The sequence below is a fragment of the Notolabrus celidotus genome, chromosome 2 (assembly GCF_009762535.1).
Source record: "Notolabrus celidotus isolate fNotCel1 chromosome 2, fNotCel1.pri, whole genome shotgun sequence".
Classification (NCBI taxonomy): Eukaryota; Metazoa; Chordata; class Actinopteri; order Labriformes; family Labridae; genus Notolabrus; species Notolabrus celidotus.
Genome location: NC_048273.1, coordinates 15,726,077 through 15,744,673, shown reverse-complemented (window position 1 = coordinate 15,744,673; position 18,597 = coordinate 15,726,077). Strand labels below are relative to the sequence as shown.

Genomic DNA, 18,597 nt, shown 5'->3' with positions numbered 1-18,597 from the left:
AGATGATCCAATTAGCACTAAAGTTTACGTATATGTAAACTCGTCACAGTAGGAACCGTGGATCAACAATCTTTGAAAGGAGCCACATATTGTACGCGTGCTTACCATACATGTGCATGCGTCACAGGCGCGTTCCGTCACTGCTTACACTAACACTACACCCCTGCACACAACACTGTCCAACAAGCACACTGTTCATGCTGGAGCTGGGGGGTCCACAATAGTCAACTTTACCTTCTTCATTATTATAATCTCTGTTCTTTTGCAGTAAACATTACAGTGTGTCAGGTGAATGGGAAACCTGTGTGCTCGGTGTGTTCGCAGCAGGTTTCAGTTCTTAAAGAGTAAAATATTTCTCCCACTATGAGACTCATCGTGGCAAAAAATACAACAGCTGTTTTTGTAAAAATATAGTTCATGAAATGTGAACATTTACAGAATGTACTTCTACTTTCTGTGCACTAAAACAAAGTGGAAAATTTAGAGTTGTCGTTATATATAAGTTATTATGTTATGATTTTACTGGTCTGGCCCACTTCAGATCAACTTCGGCTGTTTGTGGCCTCTGGACTGAAATGAGTTTGACGCCCCTGACTTACAGGAACAAGCTGACCTGTATCTTGTACAGGGATCAAGCTCTGTTGTTTAACGATTTGAAGACTGAATAAACCTGAATGATAACAGCTGTGTGAGTAATGTCACTAAATTTCAAACTATGACATACCTGGTTGAAGATTAGATAAGACCTGATAAAGGCAGAAAATGTGGAGGCAGACATATAGAGGCCTATTGATTTTCTGGTAATACTACCGCAGCTTTATAGCCAGTCCATTGTCTATGTTCAAAGAAACAATGTGCTTTGACCTTACCATTGACTACTTCTTAAATACAATTTTAGATCTCCCTCTGTGGACAACATGGGGCTATAATTTGAATGTACAACCAATTGTATTCCAGAGTGCAATCCACTTCTGTAAGAGGTAGCCTGAAAATGTGTTGGTCCACTCAGAGAATCTTCCCAGTCTGATAAAGAAAAAAAAAGGATAATGTTGGATACTGACAGTTTTCATGGTTACGTCCATATTAGGCGGCTTACTCAGAGCAGAGCAGAGAGTTGACTCCACCTTTTTTCCAGTTGTGCTGAAGGCTGAAGGGCTGGGCCGCTAGTGAAGAAAGATTTAAGCGGTAAGGAAGAGGAAGCTAGAGAGAACTTCAGACACGAGTCCGCCCGGCGCCGTTATCAGACTTCTTTCGAGGGCTTTCTCAGGTTTGTTTCAGCTCTTACATGTGACTTGTACTGCTGTGTTTGATGCATGTTGTCCACAGCGAAATGTCGACTTAATGAGGCTTGGGCGAAATTCAGGTGGGGGCATTTGAGGAAGCGCGCCATCTATTTACACAGCGTTATATTTAAGTTCAGGGGGCTTGATATATTCTGTCTTTTGGTCTTTTGAAGAGGGGTATCTTAGACGTCGTTTTAACCTCACATTGGTTGCTTTTCAAACTGTGTTTGTTGTTTAATGTTGTTTTTAATGTTGTTTTTAATGTTAATAAGTCGTGCGCGCGTCACCCTCAGTCACCCTTGACCTCGTGTCCCCTGTTATGCCCAAATACGCATCCCTTGAATACTTTGGTTGATTCAATTTACATCGTAATTCGTTTAGTCGTTGCAGCTATTGATGCTATCGCCCTGTCTCTACTTGTTCTCACAAGTTGCCTGTCATCTGTGCTGCAGACAAATACCTCATTGACAGCCGGACAGCATTGTGGGTGTTCACAAATCTGCACATTTTTGAAAGCGAATGGTTCAATGCTAAAGTCCATCTTTTTGGTGGTTTGTAGCTGTTTGGGCCATGGCTGTAATATGAACCCTGCATTATTGTGTGTAGTCTACATATTTAAACAGGTGGATTAATCAAGCTGCTGCACATTCAGTTTCACCCTTTGTGAGCAAAGTGAAACCGAGCTGCTGGACAAAGAGTTGAGAAAAATGAATAGGCTATATAAATGATTATGAGGAGATTATTTCTGTGACTTTATTTGACCCATTGCGCATGCCTGAAACAAAAAGTGTTGTCAAGGTAGCCTTAAACCTGAAGCAGGTGAGGAAAGGGTTAATGACTCAAACAGTTCTGTCAACTAATTTTAGCTTTAGTTTAATAAAATAAACATCTGATACTCTAATAAGGATTTTAATCTGAACAGCAAAGTAAATATAAATATTGTGTTAAATTGAGTTATGGGCCTGCTTTAATAATTGTTTAACCTCTATTAGGGAATGTAATGGCATCAGTCATAGCAGTCTTATTTCATTTCACTTTACTATAAAGCAGAAGCACTACAAACCACACCTCATTTATACAATACACATTGGTGGGAACATGGTGTGGGCTAAGGTTGCAGTTTTTTTTTTTAACTGCACACATCAGACATGTCTTTACAAGAAAGTGATGATGCTGCTGAGTATGTTGCAGCACCCTCATACCAGCTGGCCCTAATGTATGCTTCCATATAAGATGGTGGTTCTCAATGGAGCTGTTTACTCTGTGGACATGTAAACATTAGCAGTCACTAAGGACTGTGTGATTGACACAAAGCACCTCAAGGCCAACTGCCCAGGTGATAGTAATGTAAACACTGGCTCCACCATTCTCAGCAACATCTTCGGAGCAAAGGCAAAAGTAGAACTTATATACTGGTGTATGCATGGCCATCCTGTGGAAATAACATTGACTCATTTTAAAACATTTTCTTCTGAAGAAAGCTGTTACACCTTGAGGTTTGTGTGTTTATACAGCAGCTCTAGCACACAGTCTTCTCCTGTTAGTCACCAAGCAGTTACAGTGAAGTTATTGGGTAGGTAAAGGAATATGTAAGTCACACTATTTGCCATTACGACATTCTCCACGATTAATGTGATGTTTACATGCAAGGGGTCCTTGTCAAAATAGAATGTTGTGTCTCAGTGACTCTGAAGCAAAGAAGAAAGGTAGTGTCTCTCGTACTACCAGGGGTCATTAATGGGTGTTTGTACAGTCATGGCCAAAAGTTTTGAGAATGACACAACTATTAATTTTCACAAAGTCTGCTGTTTCAATTTTTATAATGGCAATTTGCATATACTCCAGAATGTTATGAGGAGTGATCAGCTCAACTACAATTAATTGCAAAGTCCCTCTTTGCCTTGAAAATGAACTTTATCACCAAAAACAGCCCTGCCACAAAAGGACCAGCTAACATAATTCAATGACACACAGGTGTCACACACATTAACACAGGTGTGGGTGTTGATGAGGACAAGGCTGACGATCAATCTGTCATGATTGAGTGACTGGACACTTTAAAAGGAAGATGGTACATGACACCATTGTTCCTCATCTGTTAGCCATGGTTACCTGCAAGGAAACACGTGCAGCCATCATTGCATTGCACAAAAAGGGCCTAACAGGGAAGTTTATAGCAGCGAGTAAGATTGCACCTCAGTCAACCGTCCATGGAATTATCAAGAACTTCAAGGAAAGAGGTTCAATTGTTGCCAAACAGGCTCCAGTTCGCCCAAGAAAGTCCAGCAAACGCCAGGACTGTCCCCTGAAGGTGTTACAGCTGCGGGATCGGGCCACCACCAGTGCAGAGCTTGCTCAGGAATGGCAGCAGGCAGGTGTGAGTGCATCTGCAGGCACAGTGAGGCGAAGACTTTTGGAGGAAGGCCTGGTGTCAAGGAGGGCAGCAAAGAAGCCACTTCTCTCCAGTAAAAACATCAGGGACAGACTGATATTCTGCAGAAGGTACAGGGACTGGAATGCTGAGGACTGGGGTAAAGTCATTTTTCTCTGATGAATCCCCTTTCCGATTGTTTGAGGCATCTGGAGGAAGGCTTGTTCGGAGAAGACGAGGTGAGCGCTACCATCAGTCCTGTCTCTTGCCAACAGTGAAGCATCCTGAGACCATTCATGTGTGGGGTTGCTTTTCGGTCAAGGGAGTGGGCTCTCTCACAATCTTGCCTAAAAACACAGCCATGAATAAAGAATGGTACCAGAACGTCCTCCGAGAGCAACTTCTTCCAACCATCCAAGGGCAGTTTGGTGATGAAGAATGCCTTTTCCAGCATGATGGAGCACCTTGCCATAAAGCAAAAGTCATAACAAAATGGCTCGGGGAACAAAACATTAAGATTCTGGGCCCTTGGCCAGGAAACTCCCCAGATCTTAATCCCATTGAGAACTTGTGGTCAATCCTCAAGAGGCGGCTGGACAATCAAAAACCCACAAATTCTGACAAACTCCAAGCATTGATTATGCAAGAATGGACTGCCATCACTCAGGATTTGGTCCAGAAGTTGATTGACAGCATGCCAGGGAGAATTGCAGAGGTCTTGAAAAAGAAGGGTCAACACTGCAAATATTGACTTATTGCAAGAATTCTGTGTAATTCTCAATAAAAGCTTTTGATACTTATGAAATGCTTCTAATTGTATTTCATTATACCATAGAAACATCTGACAAAAACACCTAAAAACCCTGAAGCAGCAGACTTTGTGAAAATGTAATATTTGTGTCATTCTCAAAACTTTTGGCCATGACTGTATAAGGTACAAACTTAGTTGCTTGCTAACGCAGCCTCTGGCAAAACTTTAAAACTGTTGATATTTACTTTGGATCTCAATGTTGTTAGTTTAATTCAAATGTTTGCATTGTACGGTGAATAAAGCTGCTAATCATTTAAGTTGATACATTTTAGCTTTTACTTAGATTGTCTCTAGTCTTAATTTTGTTACTAATGTATGAATATATCCCACGAGCATGATGGTTCCTTTATGCGCTACAAATAAGTGTGCAGATTATACGCTCCAGGTGATGTGAGAGGTTACTGTTTAAACAGTTTAAGCTCCTCTAGCTCACTTTGAACACATCACCTGCATGCTGATCTTTGAAGTAACAGTGTGTAATCATACCTGTTACACATTTTTTTTCTCCCCGTGGGTGGAGAAGCTACCACACCTGACAATCTAATTGGGCTAAATGTGGTGAATGACATTTTTTGGGGGGGTCAGATAAGGACATTGTTATCTGTAACAGAGTAGGGTTAATAGTTTTATACAGTGTTGTTTTCGTTTTTAAACTTCCTGTGTGAGTTTTGGATGACAGCAAGGGTTAGTTAGTTTAGGGGAAGAATTGAGAAGTTGTCTGTTAACTGGCTCACTCTTTCTGTGGTTAAAAACAGAAATTGTAATGTCAGTGTTTGGGGTGTGGCCAGAGTTTCAACATGCTTAATTCCACATGAATCAAAGTAACAGTAGATTTTATTCACAGCTGCATTGGCATTTCCCTCTTTTTTTATTTATCAACAATTTTTTTTTTTTATATGCAACTGTGCAAAGACATAGAAGTGCTAGACATTAAACAGAGCATAAAAGAAAATAAAAAGTTGTGTTTGAAAACAATAATCAAATAAAGTTATAGACTACAGAAATGTTACACCAAAAGGTTACACTATAAAAGACCGTCACAAAACAAACACAAACAAAAACAGAACAACAGAATAACGAGACAAAACAAAATAGGCTTTTCACTCTTTAAAGACACAAATAAGTGACTGTCAGGATTTAGTTTCAAGTAGTGGTCAAGTGTCCATTAGTTTAGGTTGGTACTATTTATAACTGCAGTAACAAGAATCAAACATCAGTGTTCTTGTTTCTTTTTATGATGGGCTCAGATAGCAGGTTGTTTATTTTGTCCAACAAAGCTTACCTATTGATGATATTGAGATTTTTTTACTCCTACCTGCTTGTCTGTACAACTGAGAGGTTGCTAAGCCAGTCAGGTCAATGAACTGACTAGTCGTTATATCAATTTTTGGGAATGTAGACCAAAGGTCATATGCTGAAAAGCACTTCTAAACAATTTCACTAAGATTAAATGCTTAAGAGACTTTGGTGAAACCAGCTTTAGTTTTGCACCTTTCATTCTGTATTTGAATATTGACAGTATTGTAATTTGTACAGTTTTACAGGCGTAAAACTATTACTAGAAACTACATGGAGTTTGTCACTCCAATCTTGGTTTAGTCTTATGTAACCCCAACCTGTCAGTCAAGTCTGTTTTATGTCTGATGTCTGCGAATGGGCAACTTAAGAAGTGAAAGAATTTCTTTAATGGATCCGATATTGTAGCACAGGTAGAAAACAACTAGCCAATCGACAGGGGTTATTTTCCTGAATCACCTAAATATTAAGTTGTTGTTTTATTTTATTGTTGGGAAATATTTTATTTGGATTCAGGGTTTGATGGTAATTTTTGAAATATTAAGGAAGAATTGAAAAGCGCAGAAAAAGTTGAGCCAGTTAATAGTCAGAGTTAAAAAAGTAAATATTAACCAGAGTTAACAAAGCTGCTTGCTAGTTGAACTTTGACCTACATTGATTTTCATTCATCACTCTGTAAGGATTTATTGTGCTAGAAATAGATGAAACAATATTCTGGCTTAATTTGTGTTTAGTTATCTGGTCTCAACACTCAAGTTCATGCCCGTTAACTTAGCTTGTGTCAGTGTCCATTTTCTGACTATAGTTTTTTGTAATTGATGGGAGATAATAGGCCAACCTCCTGTAAGAAACTAAAAACAAAGTGGTGAAATTGAATCGATAATTCCTAGGCATAATCATATTTTTTTATATAACTCAGATAGGGATCAATAATTTGAAAGATTCCACCACGGCAATTTACTTTCTCTTGTATTCGTTACGCCTGCTGAGCTGCCATTGTTTCTTGGCGTCCTTCATCAGTCTGACCTCATTCATAAGGACGTGGACCTTCATTGTTGTCAGTGGAAAGATCCAGAAATCTGAGTCGTTGGTGGTTGAGACCTTCAGAGGTGACTGAGAAGGAGGGAGGGGCCTGGAGAGAGAGAATGAGCCCAGTGTTGAAGTGCAGGTAGGGGTGATTCCACTCCCCCACCTCCAGCTTCACTCCCACCCACACACAATGAGAGACGATAGTGTAAACATGTCGGTGTCTGGGCTTGTTCTACTGCATTCCTGTGCCTAAAGGGGGTAGAAACGGTTATTTTGGCTCAAGCAATTGGATTTGAAGTTTTTTTTTTCTGAAACAGGGTTTTGGAATGGTCAGCATTGTGATCAGTTTGCATTTCATTCAGTCAACTGTGTTGATTTTTGTTTAACCACAATTCTTATGTTAATGCATTAGAGTTTAGAGTTCTGTGTTTTGTAAATAAAGAAGTGTGAATATATGAAAAAGTGTTGAAATGACTTCAAGGCAAATTAGAACGAACAATAATTGACTTTTAAGGGTGTTTTTAACATTTTTTGTGATAAATAATAATATTTAACATTTGCCTTTTTTTGACACAAAGTAGATGTTTTGGGCACAATGTATCTCTTTATTGGTGTAACTGAGAATGTGACAGATGTGATACAGATGTTGAAATAATTCTATAAGAATTCATCACAGCTGCAAACTAACCAAGGCAATAATAACCCCAAATAATAAATTGAACTCGTATACCTCTATATATAAACTTAATGAGTGACTTGATCAGAGTTTAAGCTTAGCTATACAGTACATGAAAATAAAACACACATGCATGATATAATAAGCATTCAATTGTTGTTTTGCCTTTTAGGACATTTATTATTATTAACCTTTACAATATCAAAACATTGTGATAACTCATAAGTAAGAGTTTTTGATGATGCAACACATTCCCTATATTGTTTTAAGCTTCACCAGCTCTATGTTAATGTGCCGCTCTTTTTCCTAATAGCCAAATGAACTCTGTAACATCTGCTCTATGGCACGCCTTGTTAAATACCTCACACAGGTCAGAGCAGGTTATATTTCAGTGCTCTTTTGAAGTTAACATTAGCCTTAAAATGTTAAATGCAGTGGAAGTGATGGAACCATACGATAGACAGATGTGTCACACAGCATACCTACACGTTAGCCGGACACGTTGTGATGATCCGGGCATCTGAGGGTGATGAGCTGCAGAACATGTTTTGATTAGATTAAGAAGTTTTAGTGTAGCATGTGACCAGCCTGTGTTTGAACCCAGCTCATTTTAATCTCCGTCCCTATCATCAGACACAAACAGGCGCATCTGGAATGAGAAGACCTGAGGCTGCAGGTGCTTGTGCTATCCCCAGACACTGAAAGAGCATGCCAACACATGTCTCTGTCTTCTCTTGACTGACTTTGTCATCTGATTGGTTTGGTTGGAATGTGGTATTTGTTTTAAGACTTGAGACTAGTATCCATTTAGCTGTCATTGTTTAGTGAAGCTTGGCATCTTTTCAGCTCTAAGATTGATTGTGCTGCTTTTTAAGGCTTTCTGCTTACTAGTTTTTAAAAGTTTAACACAGGAAGAGCCTACCACGAACATTTCCTTTGCTCATATCAATCACACCCAGAATATTTTCCTGCTACTAATTCAAAGCAAACAGGCCATCAGTCTAATCTTTTCTGAAGACATTGAGCATTTCTTGCTTATCACTGTAAGAAACAACAGAAAAATCTTGAACATAGAACAGTCTGACCTGAGGTTGGTGCAGTGACATGGCCTTGGTTGCAAAGTTGGATTCCTCACAACACTGACTGAAATTCAGTGAGACTCATGCTAACTGCAGCAATACAACTGCCATTCATGCCCATGCATTTATGAGCATCATTCAGACTTTACAGGTTTGATTTACAAGTAAGTTAATGCACAGATTAGGTAAGATTAAAGAGCTGTATGTCAAGCACAGCTGAGCACCCATTGAGTGTGGTGGATTTGATAAGATCTACCTCTTGTGCATTGCATTTTGATGTGGAGTTGTGGGAAGATTCATTTCAGTTTGTCTCTGTGCCCAGAAAGCAGGTGTATCAGAAAACTTTGTCTAATCTGTGGAATTTTACCGAGCGGCAACCTCTGGTCTCAAAAATATTCAGCCCATGCGAAAGTAATATGAATTGCAGTTCATGGAGCGTCCCCTTGTGGCAGAAACACCAGAAACCACATACACACTAATTCAAAATAGACAATCTTTGCAGCAATAATAAAAATGTTTATAGCCTGGTGCAAAAAATAGTATAGGTCTGAATAGCTAATTTCTCTATTGGCACACACTGTATGGGGGGTGAAGCTTTTTACAACAGGACGGTTCAGAAGATATTAATATTACAAGTTTTGCCCATTTAAGGACATGACTGGCTTGATAGGCAGGCACACTGTAGCTGTTGGCGAGGAGGCTCAAGCCCCGCCTCTTTACCTCACACTAGCTCGACAGCAGTTTGGTTGAGTTCAGCATTTCCTGCCAACGATTGGCTTCAAAACAGCGCTTCAGAAACAGATGGGTGACATCATGAATACTGCGATCATTAATTATACAGTCTATGAATTTTACACATTTTTTCCTGACATGACCCTTTAACCTTCTCATAAAAACTTTTTTTAAAAGTCAATAACTTATTTGCATTTGGTACAAGGTAGTCTTCTGGGTCACTGTTTGTCATTGATCCTCCACTAGCATGCAACCTTTTCTGTTATAAGTAGCAGTGAATGAAAAGTTGTGTTAAAAGAGCTTCAAATATAAAAGAGCCTTGTTTTGTCATTCTTTTGGTACAATTGGTTTTCCTTTTATTTATTATTTACTATAGTGAATACTTGGAATACCAATTAGTCGAAACCTCAACCTAAGAATGCATATCGTGATGAGTGACTATACCTGAGAGCAACGCTTTTTTTTTCTATTTACGACAGTTTCAGTGATCGCCACATATCAGCAATCATTTTGTAAACCACAATGATTGTTTCCCTTTCCATTATTGTCTTGTTGCTTATTTGCAAGGTGAAAAAGAGCTGTTGGTTTCACAGGAAGAAATGACTATCATATTTATGATAGCTTTGTCAGCCACTATACTATACTGTGGTCTATTTCATTGTCATGTGGAGGGAGGAATAAAATGCACTTGATGAGTGCTGCCAACACCAGCAGCCTTGAGGAAGAGTGACAGGTAAAACCAACCCGGTCCATCATATACAGAAGAAGATTTTTTTTTTTTTTAAATGGATAAGTGATCAGCAATTGAGCCGATCATTTCATCCGATCTTTTATGTCGGCTGTCACTGAACACAATTTGTAGCTGAAGGCGCAAGTGTAATTCAGCGTTTTGAGTTCACTTAACTGTATACACATAATGAGAAAGTAATAAATGGGAGATTGATATAGAACTCAAGCCATGATTTACATTTTATTGTAGAACTCACATGTGCACCGCCAGACATGGCACAGAAAAAACATCACCCTACGGTAACTCTCCAGGGACATGGTTCAAAAAGGTGAAAACATAAACCAATCACAGGACCGTCAGTTATATTAGCATTAGCAACCTCGTGGCTAGCTGCAGGTGCTGCTCTTTAAACCTGCATGTCACTCCTAAACTAACAGTACTCTCTCTGACACTTCCAATATTTACGTTCTCCGTCTCACTGACAGGATGCTGACGTTGTGAATCACGCACTGTCTCGTGTGAGTTGTGCTCAGAGCAGCCTCGGATTTAAGCGTGCTGTTATCATAGACTGTATAAATAATGGACGTAGTATCCGTGACGTCGCCATCCAGTTTCTGAGCGCTGTTTTGAAGCCAATCGACGGCGGCAGCCATATTGGAAATGGGGAAGTCAACCAGGCATAGTGTGACGTAAAGAGGCGGAGTTTGAGCCTCCTACCTACAGGCATGTGTTCCCGTCCGGGAGTCAAGTCAGTCAAGTCCTTATTTGGGCAAAAACTTGTAATATTAATATCTTCTGAACCGTCACGTTAGAAAAAATTTCACCCCCCGTACAGTGTGTGCCAATAGAGTAAATTAGCTTTGAAGACCCAAGCCGTTTATAACACTTCCTCATGAGCTTCATAGTTTGAGACCGGAGGTTGCCGCTTGGCTGTAATGCATGCGCACCAGTTTCGTGGGTCTCATACAGCAGCTTTTGTAAAACAGTTTGAGTTTTACAACCATGCTAGCTGGATTCACTTAAATGGAATAAACATAAGACATATTTTAGTTTTTTTTTTTTAATTATTATTTTTTTTGTCGAAGAAAAAAACCCCACAAGTTTACGATGCTGGATCGGGACTCGGCATCGGCAAATATTCAATATAAAACAACGAATCGGGGTCGGGGGCCAAAAAAAGCTGATTGGGACAGCCCTAGTACCTATAGGTGGTCACTTGCAGTTTCTCTGTGTTTTACTTTCTGTTGTAGCTTTTTGCCTGCCCTTTTGACTCAAATGATCCTTAATCTGAAATATGTAATGCCTACTGTTGTTATCACTTGTTTGTTTTGACAGAAATTTGCATGTGTCAGCGAGTTCAGAGTAAGATGAATGCCTGGCAAGTAAAGCGAAGCCTCCTCCATAAAAAAACATTTCGTAGTATGAGTCACGTTGTCCAACAGCAGCAATTATTAATGTCTGCCATTAGGTTAACTCTAGAGTCTTGTGTTAACATAAAGGTTTATGACTGGTAATGATGCTTCCCACATTTAGTGAAATATAATGGTTTTCCTGTAAGCTATCAATGTTGCTGTAGCTGCCCATAAACTGAACATGTATGCTTAAATGTGTCATTTACAAAGCAGGGAGTTCAATTAAGGCAAACTAGTTTAAAAAAATATTTTTTCTATGTTTTCTAAGACAGACTAATATTGGAAATAGTGGAGAACCTTAAAAAGATAACAAAAGAAGCTTCTTTGGGCACTTTAGTGGTGATATTGATTGTCTCTGAGCAAACAGAGAGAAATGGAAGCTGGTTTTGGTTAATGGGTGTCGGCCGGGTAGAGAGCCAATAAATGCGTAACAATGGCTCCCTTCATGACAACAGAGTGTCCACTGATTTCTCGCCCGCTGCTTGTGAATAATATTATCAGCCCACCCCTGACAGAAAACTTACAGAGCAGCTCCACAGTTGTGTGTTTCTCTGTGTATGTGTGTTTCAGTGGCTCGAGGGTGCGGCCAGGAGAGTAAAATGGGGGTGGGGGGGACTTCAACTTGTTTGAGTCAGGTCCGGGGTTACAAGATGGAAAGTTGCATAGGGGCCATCTCGCTCTCAACCCAGTTGTACTCCTGCGCTCGCCATACACAGTGCTTACTTGCTCACTCTCACTCTCTCTCTCTCTCTCTCTCTCTCTCTCTCTGTCTCTCTCTCTCTCTCTCTCTCTCTCTCTCTCTCTCTCTCTCTCTCTCTCTCTCTCTCTCTCTCTCTCTGTCGCTCTCTCTCTGTCGCTCTCTCTCTCTCTCCCTCTCCTTCCCTCCCTCTCCTTCTGTGAGCAAGTTATTCATCCACTGTGTGAGTCAGGGGAGGGTGGGGATTTGGAAGACTTCTGTACCAGTCACACTTTGTCAGTTTACTTTCTCATTCCCCTCTCTCTCTCTTTCTCTCTCCCTCTCTCTCTCTCTCTCTTTTTCTCTGCTCTGCTCTTTTCTCTTGTTGCTGCAGCCCGAGCCTGCCTGCCAGCCTGCCCGCCTGCCTGCCCTTTTAGTTCACGGAGAGGCTTTGCCAAGCTGGGAAAGAGGAATCCACCTTGGCGTTTGATGGTCTGAGAGGGAAATTCGAGGCTTGACAAGGTAAGTTGCACAATATTCAGCAGAGGGTGAACTACCTTAGGGAAAGTTTCTGTTCTCTTGGTGTTTGAGGACCTTGTACTCTGTATGACATTTCCTTTTTATGGGGGACGATTCAATGTGTGTTGGACTTATGAGTTCCTGTCTTTTGAATTTTGTTCATCATTAACTCCTACCCTGTCAGTGTGAGTGCCAGCCTTTTTCCATCCTATGATTCATTGACACAGCTCTCACAGGAAATGCTCCCCTCCCTATCCACTTTGTTTTTTAATCTCCTCGGTTGATGTAAACCAGCCTCTTCGTCAGGGTTTCCTCACAGTAGATTAAATGTCTCTGGTTGTGTGTTTAAGTAGAAATGTTAACACCTTTATTTTGGTTAAGTCACAACAAAGAACCAATGAGGACTTCAGATCATGAACATTTCTCTTGAGAGGGGACAGACGTCATTGTCTGACATTGGACTGGTGTTTTAAGCAGTCATGTGTGCACAGCTTAATTGCTCCAATCTGTCATGGGAATAATACAGCAGCAGGCACGTTTTGAAACCCTCACACAGTTATGAGGAAGTTCCCGGCCGCTTGTGGAATTACTGTTAGTATTACAGTTATGGCTAAACTACAGCGACCATTGAGAAGGTCGCTAAAGAAGTTTAGCAAATGTTGATTCAAACCACCTCTGGTCCAAATCTTGTGGTTGTGCATAATCCTTTAATTTCACTGAGATTAAAGGCAGAGAGGTGGTGCTATTATGTCTGAGGACTTTGAAAAATATTTGTTACTAAATGCAAACAAGTGTTCAGATGTGTCAAAGCATTGATGTGTAGTGATGCTGTTGTTTTGTGGAATGGTTTTCTGTTGTTTGCAAGAAAGTGTCATGGTTTGACTAAACTGGAATGGAGGGGATTCATTTTCACGTCTCTGTGGACTTCCATCTTCATCTGGGACTGAGGATAAACACATTTATTGTTTCTTTTTTCCCTCTTTGTAATATCATGATCATAAGACTACCCTCCTAGCTTGCACAGTCAGTTGTATTATTATTACTCAATATTCCCCAAAACATCTCTCCAAAGTGAGTCACATGTTGCATATTCTCACATCAGTTTGAACATGAAAACTGGGAGGTTTAGAGGACCTTTGTTCCAATTTTTTGGATTTAGGAATAATCACCTTATGCAGTTTTACTGTTTGTTTCAAATATTATGTTAACTCAAGGAGTGGCTCTTGGTTCCAAAACAACTGAATCTATCAAATTATTGCAAATGATGATCCAGAAAAACCACTTCTCTGGATCTAAATTGAAGTCGTGGGATGCCACCACACAATACAAGCTCACTGTGTTGCAATAACCCAGGTATGACCACTAACCTCATCAGGTAATGGTTTAACTGTTCAGCATTTTTCCTCAGAACAGGAGCGACCCTTCACCACAGTCACGATGATAGGAATGATACAAACGCCTCAGTATCAGCCGTTCAAAACACCACAGCTTTTTGCGTAAGAGTTTTATGAAGTGTTTTGTGTCTTATCTGTCAAATTGTGAGAAGTGCTGAACTCAGTCACCTGCAAGTTTAACAAGTAGATCGACCAGCAGAGATACCGAGGTGTTGAAATGGCCTTGTGGTTAACAATTGAAAAATTCAGAGCTGAGATGAGAGAACTGCAGGGGGTGTCTGACAACAAGGGGTGAGGAATGTCCACTTTGAAAAGACAAAAATTGAATGTTCAAATATTTAAGAGGTATGGTGAGTCACAGTAAAATGTGTTTTCTTCCTTTTGATAAAATCAAATAAGAAAGGAGATTGAACACGAGCAGAACAAATGCTGCAGTTCATTATCAGTGTGTCTTCATAGAGTATCATTTTTTTTGTCCTTGTGGATGTAAGTTCATTGACATGGAAATATGCTGTGTGTTTGGTGCAAACTGAAATACTCTTGAAAACAAGGGTCCTGTTTATTCCCTGCATGCATGTTGTTTTCTGTGTGACACCTTTTGGTTACAGAAATTTTTTTCTAAAGTGATAAAGAAAGCAAGATGACATAATGGAACTGAAGGTCAGCCCATTGTAGCCAAGGGTTTGCAAAATGCAAATCTTTGACTTGCACTTAAAATGTCTTCTATACATAGGAGTCCCTTTCTTTCATTTGTCCTGTGCACCACCTGAGCGGACCTCACTCCCTGCCCTCCATTCCTCAGCATGAAAATACTCGCTTCTAATTATATTGGCTTAAGGAGGGCTGCTATTAAGTCCTCAGGCGGTGAAAACTCACAAACCTACACTTAACAATAGCTGCCTCTGGGGTGCAGTGTTGTGTGTGCAGACCGCGCCCTGCATGTCTTCTACTTTGTCAATACACTTTGGAGATTACACTTGATATGAAAGGCTTTTGTCAACAGAAAAAGGGCAGGTCTAAAAAGCATAGTAACATTCTTGCGTACATGCTAAAAGCTGTGGCACTTTCCTCTGATGAAACACTTCCCACCTTCTTTGTAGAAGCACGAGAGGACTTTAGTTTGCAGTGGCTGCCTTCCAAAAGGTTGCAACACACATGTAGGCACACGTGTTGTTTGATCTGACTTGGACATTGTTGAGGCGGTGCTCTTTGTTTTTTCAGTTAACGGATCAGCTTTCCGGTTTTGGGTAGTTTTTTTTTTTTTTTGCTTGTTTAACTTCACACCCAAAGTGCTCTCCTTTTTTAAAAAAAAAAAAAAAAAAAGAAAAGAAAAAAAGAAAGAAAGAAAGAAAGAACAGAGTGCCATCTTATTCTTGGATGAGGGATGCCCTCCCAGCTGTCTGTAGCACCTCCTCTCTGATATCAGCCCATGTCTGATGAGTGGTTGGAGCTGAAGCAAAGCATCTTGGGATTTTTGCTGGGAGTGTTTGTTTTGTAAGGGATGAGCTGCTCTCTCACGGTAATTGCATTTCAGTGCTGCTGAATAAGGAAATCCCAATTGCTCCTCCCTGGATCACCAGAGAGACTTGAGCAATGAATGGGACATTTGTTTTTAATTTTTTCTATGCTGCAAGTATTTCTGGCATTCGTTCTTGAAGGAGGATACTGATTCATTATATTCCTTTTGTTTCTGTATTTGGAAAAATCACTCTGTAGGAAAATTCATCGACTTTTATCAACCAAAAGATTCTGTAGGAAATGTTGCAAAGCAGATGGGGAGTAATTCATACTTTGAATGACTGAGTTTGAATTATCTATTTCTCAAAAACTGGCCAAATCTGTTTTCTTGTATCAAGTGAAATAACTTTGCCATGGGATTGATGAAAGGTTGCGGTCAAAGTCATTCTAACGTGAAGCTTGTTGTTGTTTTTTTTGCAGATAATTGGTTTTTAAAAACACAAGATCGCAAACATGCTCCAGGTGATTAAAGATATTGGCGCCCATGCCATGGATATCTATGACTTCCTCTTGGCAGGACTTGGTAGGTGATACACCTGACTTTTTCCAAATACATCACTCTGAGTTTGTGTTGTTTGTCTAATCTTGTTTCTCACTTTTGTGCTGCAGATCCTCGGGTGAGGGACTATCCAATGATGAATAATCCTATTGCCATGACTACAACACTGCTGTGCTACCTTTTCTTGTACTGTATCTTGGACCCAACATAATGGCCAAACGCAAGCCCTTTCAGCTAAAGGAGGCCATGATAGTGTACAACTTTATGCTAGTGGCACTGTCAATATTCATCGTCTATGAAGTAAGTTTGAATCTGATTTGTAACATATTTAGTTTACAGAGCAGGCATGGCTCAATTGGTGTAGTTTGAGTTTAATTTGAAACTGCAATATACATTTTTTTTCTCATTTGATACTTACTCAAATGCAATGTATAGTGCCTAAACAAGTTCTTGTTTTTTTAGTTTTTGATGTCTGGTTGGCTCACAACGTATACCTGGCGATGTGATCCAGTTGATACGTCCAACAGTCCTGAAGCGCTACGCGTAAGTTCAAAGTCCGAGTTAATATGAAAAGAGGTTACTTTGTTTACCGTGCTATTGTTGGAAACTCTGCCTTCGCTTTGAACTCAAAACTTTATTCTCCTCTCCAGATGGTTCGAGTGGCCTGGTTGTTTTGGTTCTCCAAGATTATTGAGCTCATGGACACAGTAAGTTCAGTTTATTTTACAGGATGTCCCAAGTGTTCAGTTTGGGTCACCATGGCTCGGTTTTAAGTATCTAATATCCTCTGTCCGGCAGGTCTTCTTTGTGTTGAGGAAAAAGCCCGGCCAGATCACGTTCCTGCACATCTTCCACCACTCCTTCATGCCCTGGACCTGGTGGTGGGGAATTTGCTACGCTCCTGGTGAGTTACCATCACCTAAATCATGACTCCACAAAGAGAGGAGGATGAAAAATGGAGTGACAATGGCGGGTGCTGGGTATGGTGCTATAACCTGATGACCAAAAACATGATTTTGATACTGATTTAGCCCTGACTTCTTTTGTTGCTGATCCTTGCGTCCCTTCGAAGATGTCTATTCCAATAATACAGAGCTAAAATAAGAAAGAGGTTGACAACTGGAAAGGCAGACAAGAAAATCTCGTGCTGTAAAGAAATATTTACACTCTCCCTGAAGTTGTAGCTCTTCTTGCATAATGTTTCTTCCAGACAGCTGTACATTATGTAACTACTGTGGCCTTAAGGCTATATATTTTTAAACCAGGTCAGGTTCTTGTTGGTCACTCTGGTCTGACATTGCTCAATGTTTGTGATGATTTCCTCAGGTGGGATGGGATCTTTCCATGCTATGGTGAACTCTACCGTCCACATCATCATGTACTTCTACTACGGCCTTGCTGCTGCTGGACCACGCTTCCACAAGTATTTGTGGTGGAAGAAATACATGACAGCAATTCAGCTGGTAAATACACTCCATACTTTGCAGTTTTCTTTTTTATTTTATCACCAATGGAAATTGTGCTGCTGATTTAAAGGTCAGGATAGTATAAAGTAGATTGAGTGTCTTTACTTAGAGCCTTGTTCAGGCTCTGCTCATGTCTTGCCGGGGTATTTTGGAAATGTCATTGTGAATGGCTCTATTATAACGGCAGCATGAGGCAAATTCCTCCACATTTATTTATAGTACACATTGGCTAACTCTTGATATTTTTTTCCCACCAGATCCAGTTTGTGCTGGTTTCCCTCCACGCTACCCAGTACTACTTCTTGGACAGCTGCAACTACCAGTTCCCCGTCATCGTCACCCTCATCTGGATATATGGAACCTTCTTCTTCTTCCTCTTCTCCAATTTCTGGGTCCAGGCTTACGTAAAGGGCAAGCGGCTGCCTAAAAATGACATTAAACAGGTTCAGAACGGCACAGCTGCTCACACCAACGGCAAACACCACGAGAACGGCACCAGTAACGGCTCCAGCCGCCACGAGAACAGCAGCACTCACACGGGCAAGATGAAGAAGGCCTAGGACATCTGGAGAGAAACACCCAAAAAGTATGACCGGGTGAAGCTGTTGAAACTACTACGCATTCCAAAGATGATTTTGGCTGTGTTTCTTTTCCTGGGTTTTACTTTTGTATGCAAAACATGGGAAAATGACGTGGTCAATGATTTCCACAGTTGGGGGGGGGGGGGGGTCACATATTTGGTTTGTTTGTTTTCTGTAGATGGTTTCCCAACTTAAAGAAACAAACAATGTATGAAGAGAAGATGTATTCCCCTAAATGTTATCTTCACTGATGTTGCACACAAACTCCATTTCAGTACCAAATATCACACTTATTTGAGCCCCGTGTCCCTCTGACCCCCTTGTGGACAGATGACTGTACAGTTTCTATCAGACTTGAAAATACTTTTTGTAAATAGTTTTACAGCAAACAACTAATTGTATTGGTATGCTTTAGACTTTCTAAATTCAGTTCACTTGTATTTAAAAAATTAAAATGCCAATAAATTCAATTTTTAAATTATCTTAAAATGTTTTGACTGTAATTTCAGTTATTGAGTGGAACTC

At 40.2% G+C, this 18,597-nt stretch overlaps 1 protein-coding gene across 1 annotated transcript; it reads left to right on the top strand.

Annotated features, from left to right (window-relative positions):
* Window positions 1–1,114: 1,114 nt before the first annotated feature.
* Window positions 1,115–18,561, top strand: elovl1b (ELOVL fatty acid elongase 1b). Its single transcript, XM_034711175.1, is given in 10 exon segments — window positions 1,115–1,267; window positions 12,490–12,617; window positions 15,947–16,049; window positions 16,136–16,210; window positions 16,213–16,325; window positions 16,488–16,568; window positions 16,676–16,732; window positions 16,824–16,929; window positions 17,352–17,488; window positions 17,749–18,561. Coding segments are annotated over 8 exon segments (942 nt in total). The 5' UTR covers window positions 1,115–1,267; window positions 12,490–12,617; window positions 15,947–15,979; the 3' UTR covers window positions 18,052–18,561.
* The last annotated feature ends 36 nt before the right edge of the window (window positions 18,562–18,597 follow it).